Source organism: Antechinus flavipes, chromosome 5 (genome assembly GCF_016432865.1).
Source record: "Antechinus flavipes isolate AdamAnt ecotype Samford, QLD, Australia chromosome 5, AdamAnt_v2, whole genome shotgun sequence".
Lineage (NCBI taxonomy): Eukaryota > Metazoa > Chordata > Mammalia > Dasyuromorphia > Dasyuridae > Antechinus > Antechinus flavipes.
The window spans coordinates 218,956,036-218,962,104 of record NC_067402.1 but is presented as its reverse complement, the minus strand read 5'-3'; the positions used below and the strand labels follow the sequence as shown (position 1 = coordinate 218,962,104).

Below are 6,069 nucleotides of genomic sequence, written 5' to 3'. Positions count from 1 at the left end.
AGGGATACAAGAAGAGGCAAAAGCTCCTGTTCTCAAATTCAGAAGTGCTATTGATGAGGTTAGTGGCAGGACAGAGAGTTGTGGGAACCCCTATTTGGTTGGTGCAGAGGTTCAATGTGAATTCACGAACCCAAAAAGTTAGACTGGCAAAAAGAAGTTTATTGGCACTGAGAAATCAGCTTTTGCTAGAAGACTGACTTCTTCAGCGGCAAGATCCTGACAGAAAAGTGAAGGTCTAGCAGAGGAATCCTGGCAGAGAGATAAAGAGGAGTTAAAGCTGAGAAGAGAATGTCTTCTCAGTGGGCAGGGCCTTACAAGCAGCTATGCCGAGGAGAGAGAGGTTCCTTGGTATGGCATGGTCCTTTTTTGAGTCCCAAATTGCATGTTTTTATAAGGAAATCTGAGACTGAAGTTTAACCAAATGAGATTCTCTCAATGATGGCACTGCCCCCCGGCCTAGATTTCTGGTTGAATGGGACAATTTACTGGGAGTGGTCCTGAGCTAATTTTCAGCTCTAGTTTGGGCTAAGTAGAGAGTGGTCCTGGACTCAACTCAATAGAGGGTGCAACTAATCCCATCAAGATAAAAGAAGGAAACCACTGTATCTTGATTCCCTGAGGTGGGCCTGTCCCAGAGGAGAGTTTCACCCCCACATTCAGGACAGTTTCAGGATTCCCCATCCCGATGGTCCTTCAGCCTCAGCTCAGGGGCTTCATGCAGCTACAACCCAGCCAAAAATACTCGTGCTCCTGATCCAGTATAAAATGTAACTGGGAAATAATTAACTAAATAAAAATGCAATAAAATGTTACATTTTTAAAACTAAAAGAGTATGTGGCTAGAGAGATCTTCATGCAATATTAGTTCTCTCCCTCTATTTCAATTTGACACCACTGTGCCAGAGGATTCAGGATTCAACACCCCTTCCCCCAGTTTTGAGACTGTATAGTGAAGTTTCAAATTAAGAAAGACAAAGACTCTGAATTAAAGAGGCAACTTTTCCCTTCCCAACTATAACCACAGTAGGTCCTGGAATGAGGAAGACTACTCTAATAGATCCCCTAGATTAAAATAATATCAAACTTGCCAGATACTCTTTCAAAGAGTTCAGACAGAGGTCTGGACTCTACAGAGTTCCTAGATGATCAAGTACTAGCTCTCACATGCTTTAGCTTTAGTCTCTAGATGTAAGAAGGGTCAACTGGATGAAGAGCCTGGGGACTGAGTTGGAAAGGCCAGATGAGGGGTGTCCTGGTGATTTGCATAGTGGTCAAGGCCTAGCTGACGTCAGGTGACCATGGCAGCTCCAGGGCGGGTGGAGTCCTGGAAGAAGCTCTTGCCCTAGAATAGTCCCAGAGCTGCCCCAACAATCCTGCTTCCTATCCTGCTCCCACAGTACCAGGAAGTGAAACAAAGTTGCTTAGCCTTCTGTTTGCAATTCATCCTACTGCCTGCTATACCAAAACACCCCCCCCCCCATCCACCCCACCCCCTTGGCTAGACTCCTTCCTGATCTTCAGAGACCTATTTCCAGGAATTTGTAGACCATACCTCCTAGAGCCAGAAGTGGGGATGGAACATTTTGTAGCATTTTAATCAGTGTTATTAATTTAATAAGTATAAAAGCTTTTCTAGGAGGAGAAAGGCCTTAAATCTCTCTAACTGCTGCTACTCTGCAGTTGAAAATATGCCCCACCCAAGACATGGCTGGGTCAACTTGCTTGGGTTATTTCTAACTCTTTCTAACAATCTTTTTCTTAGTTCTCAGGACAGCAGAGGGAAGAGAAAGGGAAATCCCAAATCCCCATCCTCAGATGATAAGAGTCAGTTTCTCAGGGGGACTCTGAAGGCCAGCAGATTATCTCCCACATCCATGGTGGTCAGCTATTGCCTCATTTCGTGACGTCCAGAGCTGTTCTGGGTCCTTCAGACTCTTGGCACCGTCTGGGTGTAGCAGAAGAGGCTGGGGCAGCCCCAGCTGCCTACCACTCTCTACCCTCCACCCCCACGCCCAACCTTGCACTCTCTGTTGCTTTGCTGTGTTTCATCATGGTAGGTGATGAAATCAATAGTCAGGCAGGTTTTACCCATGGATGCAACTAGCTACAGGGCCCTAGTGCATACGGCAAGGATCTCTATAGATTTTGGGAGATTAGGGACGATGCTTCTATCTTGCTCCTCTTGCTATCAAGGGCCCAGATGTACCTGGGCTTGCCTGGAACTAGTGCCAAGAATTCAGGGCCCTGGCCTAGGAATCCATCTACTGATGGGACACATGGTGAATGGCATCTCCTAACAGGAGAAGGGAAGGGAATGGACCTACTATGTGTCAGGCATTGTGCTAAGTACTTTTTACAAATATTATTTAAATCAGTCACAGGTGCAGTTCACAAATCAGAAAGGGGTGGACAGTCCTGGGGTTGTCCATGGACCAACTAGTGACACTTAGGAAACCCTTTTAAACCCCCACTTCTCTTAGTTCAATGTCTACCAGGGTCAGAAGATTAGGAAATAATATACCTGCATTTTATCTCCTACCTGAACTAATTTCAGCAATCAGCATTCCTTCTGAACCTCACAGAAACTATGGCACCCATTATAGACCTCAGAAATAGAATGTCCTTAACCACCTGCACCCTTCTAGGGAAAAACAAACGGGGCAGGTGGGTGGCTCAGTGAATAGAGCACTAGCCCTGGAGTCAGGAGTATCTAAATTCAGATCCAGCCTCAGACACTAACTGAGACTCTGGTCTATTTCCTTCAAAAAAAAAAAATTAACAAGTATTAAAAAAAAAAAAAAAAAGAAAAAAGAAAAAAAAAAGTTAACCTGAGGATTTGTCTGGGAGATCTGAGGTGAGAAAACTGAAGCTCTCATCCCAAGTAGGGAATCCAGGAATGTCTAGTTCCTGCTCCAAAGAAAGGCACTAAACAGAAGACATGGATTTCAGGCTGAGAGGTAGACGCTTCTCCATCTCAGTTTCCCTTGGGACAAAAGGAATAAAGCCATTGTTTGTTTTGAGAGCCTTGGTTTTGGGAACAAAAGAGAACAAAGAGAAACCTAGCAAAGGGGAAGAGCTGTGGCCAAGATTTGCTTCAATGAAACAACCTTTGCCTTCTCTTCCCTTTCCACAGAGGCTTTGATTCCTGGAGAGCATTACACATATCCCATTCTTGGTCTTTAGCCACAGTTACCACATGATTTACTTCCCCTGGAACTGGGGCCAGATACCTGGGCTCCCCAGGAAGGTGGGTGTGTGTGTATGTGTGTGTATGTTTGTGAGAAAAAAATCGGGAGGGAAATCCCACCTGCTGTGAGTCACCTGCCCAGCATAAAGGGCAGTACAGAGTGGAGAGTTTAAAAAGACAAGAAGCAAGCCAGAGAGAGAGAAGGAGCCAGAGAATTCACAAGGAAAGCAAAGAATAAAACACAAAATTGGAACTGGTCACACAGCAGTGAGGGAGGTCTAAAAGTCCCAACTAGCCAGGGAGATGAAGTCTGGGCTCAGGATGCTGCTGCTGCTGCTGCTGCTGCTTCGGACTACTGAAGGCCGTGCAGTGTTTGGTGGAAGAAATGTGGCCTGGGATTTGTGTCAGGAGCTGTCTCAGAATGTTACTGCTTTGGCCTGGGGCATTCACCCACAGATGGGAAATCTGGTAAGTGGCTCCCTTCCTAATATAAAGCATAGGATTCTTCCTCTTCCACTAGGGTAGGAGGAAAAATACATGATGGGTGTTAAGGCAAGGAAAGCTAGAAAGGTCTGGCCTGAAGCTATGCTTACCCAGTGGACTGGGGATTCATTTTAATTCAGCAAACATTTAAATACCTAGCATACACTGGGTGAATAATGTATTCTATAAGGCACAAAATAATGATTCTATCCCTCTTCCCCCACAAAAAACTTAACAAAACAAAAAACAACCTTGGCCTTTAAGGAGTCTAACAGTTGGGGGAAAACTTTATGACTTACTTTGAACCTTACACCTCCTCCCCTCCAAACCTGTGGCTGAGAAATCAGATCTTTTGCTTAGAGACCAGATTTGTTTTAATGCTTAACTCAGAACCTAGGTTGTACTGACCAGAAATCCAATTCAAACTGAAGATTTATGCAAAGAATGGGAAAAGTTAATCCCCTTCTACACATTTCAAGAAACTCATGTCTTCAATGTTAGCCAATTGGCTACTGTTTCCTTGTTCCTTTGTGTAAATCCTATATAATGTATAATTTATGCTAAGAGGGAGTGGACCATCCCTTTCTTTGGCTCTTTGTCTCTGCCTGATGACTTAATAAACTTTTCTAACCTATTTCAGTTCTGGGTTTTGTTCTCTGCCACATCATGGTTCACTAGATTATATTAGCCATATAAAAGATGATGCAAGGAGGGAAAGAAGGATGCAAGCTAGCAACTATGAATCAGCAAAGTGGAATCAGAGAAGACAGGCCCTAAAATAAACCTTGAGAAGAAGAGGAGCTGGGCAGATGAGTTTTGAGTAAGAATCTAGACCAGGCAGGGTCAGCATAGGAAGACCCAGCAGAGTTTAAAACTTTATGTGTTGCTTCCCACCTAACCCCACTTCAGGAGCTGCCAAGAGAGGAAGGCACTGGAGAAGCTGTGGATGATGTGCCCCGCATCCAGTGTGGTGATGGCTGCGATCATCAGAGTCTCAATGACAATAGCCAGGTATTTGGGACACAATCACGTCAAAGAAAAGCAGAGGAGTGGAGGGGGTTATGAAGAGGGTTGAGGAGTTGGATGAATCCCCCTTTTCTCACCAGCTTCCCTCCTTTCAGCTCTGTTTGCAGCAGATCTATCGAGGCTTAATCTTCTATGGTCACTTGCTGAACTCAGACATTTTCAAGGGGGAACCTTCTCTACTCCAGGATGGTCCTGTGGGACAACTCCATTCCTCTCTGCTGGGCCTCAGCCAGCTCTTACAGGTATGGGAATGAAAGATGGGTCTGGGGTTAGTATAAAGTGGCCCTCAGGAATTGCAGAGAGAAGTTAGGGAGCTGAGATTTGAGGGTCAGGTTTCTCTGTATCCCAACAGCCCAAGGACCATTCCTGGAAGAAACAGCAGGTTCCTAGCCCGAGTGAGCCATGGCAGCGTCTTCTTCTGCGTCCCAAGATCTTACAGAGACTTCGAGCCTTTGCTGCCATTGCTGCTCGAGTTTTTACCCATGGGGCAGCCACTTTGAGTCCCGAAGGAATGGATTAATACTACCTCAAACATCAAAGGATTAACATGGATTAAGACAGATCTTCACTACAGGAAAAAAATCAAGTAATGCTGCGTTGTATGCTTCTACTATTGATAAAGCATCATGAATGTTGATAACTACCAACACTGACTGCAGCCTGAATGGCTGGGCCAACAGATATTTATTTAGGAAATTATTTATCCTCACGAGAGTTGTGTGTGGGGGAGATATTTATGATATTTATACTAATATTAATTTTCTTCAATAAAAACTTATTTATGTACAAATTGAATCTGCTTCTCAGATGTGAGGGCTAATGAGAGAAAGATGGAACATAAATGGAAAACCATGTCCTTCCTTTGATTCATCCTTCTAGCTTTTAAGTGATTAGAGAAAGTATTAGTTTTCTAAGGTCTTTCAGGCTTCAAGATAAATCCTATCATTTCTCTTCCCTAGTAGATGCTAACATTAACATGTAGATCAAGGAGATGAAAATAATAGAAGATGGGGCTTCTTTACTGTATGCTCTGAAATTGCCTCTATCCTTAATTTCTTAGCCTAAGGTTTAGTGATTGAGAATCATTAAATGAAAGGAGCTTGAATCACTAAGGGAAGGAAGATTAAGAGTTCAGTTTGGAACTTATAGGAGGTTCTGGGGACATGAGGGTAAATTCCCTTAAAAAACCAATGGGATTCTCCCTTACAGGACACCGAGGCCCCCACTGAAGGGGATTTTATTGCCCTAGGGAAGCTGAAATCTTGGGGATAAGGGAAGGGTTAGTGGGTGCTTTTTTCCCTTTGTTTCACTATTGTTGCCAACTCTTTCCTCCTCCTCCTCAGCACCACCTCCCCACTGTCCAGAAATGGGAA

At 44.2% G+C, this 6,069-nt stretch overlaps 1 protein-coding gene across 1 annotated transcript; it reads left to right on the top strand.

Annotated features, from left to right (window-relative positions):
* Positions 1-2,828: 2,828 nt before the first annotated feature.
* On the top strand, positions 2,829-5,593 carry IL23A (interleukin 23 subunit alpha). The gene is made up of 4 exons (XM_051961218.1): positions 2,829-3,655; positions 4,580-4,681; positions 4,792-4,938; positions 5,049-5,593. Exons 1-4 carry the CDS (start codon positions 3,491-3,493, stop codon positions 5,214-5,216), a joined length of 582 nt encoding a protein of 193 aa, XP_051817178.1. The 5' UTR covers positions 2,829-3,490; the 3' UTR covers positions 5,217-5,593.
* The last annotated feature ends 476 nt before the right edge of the window (positions 5,594-6,069 follow it).

Excerpts from the sequence above, each read along its gene's own strand:
- IL23A (XM_051961218.1), top strand. The coding sequence starts at position 3,491 with ATGAAGTCTGGGCTCAGGATGCTGCTGCTGCTGCTGCTGCTGCTTCGG. Across the intron at positions 3,656-4,579 it reads ACCCACAGATGGGAAATCTG|GAGCTGCCAAGAGAGGAAGG; the intron begins GTAAGTGGCTCC and ends ACCCCACTTCAG. Across the intron at positions 4,939-5,048 it reads GCCTCAGCCAGCTCTTACAG|CCCAAGGACCATTCCTGGAA; the intron begins GTATGGGAATGA and ends GTATCCCAACAG.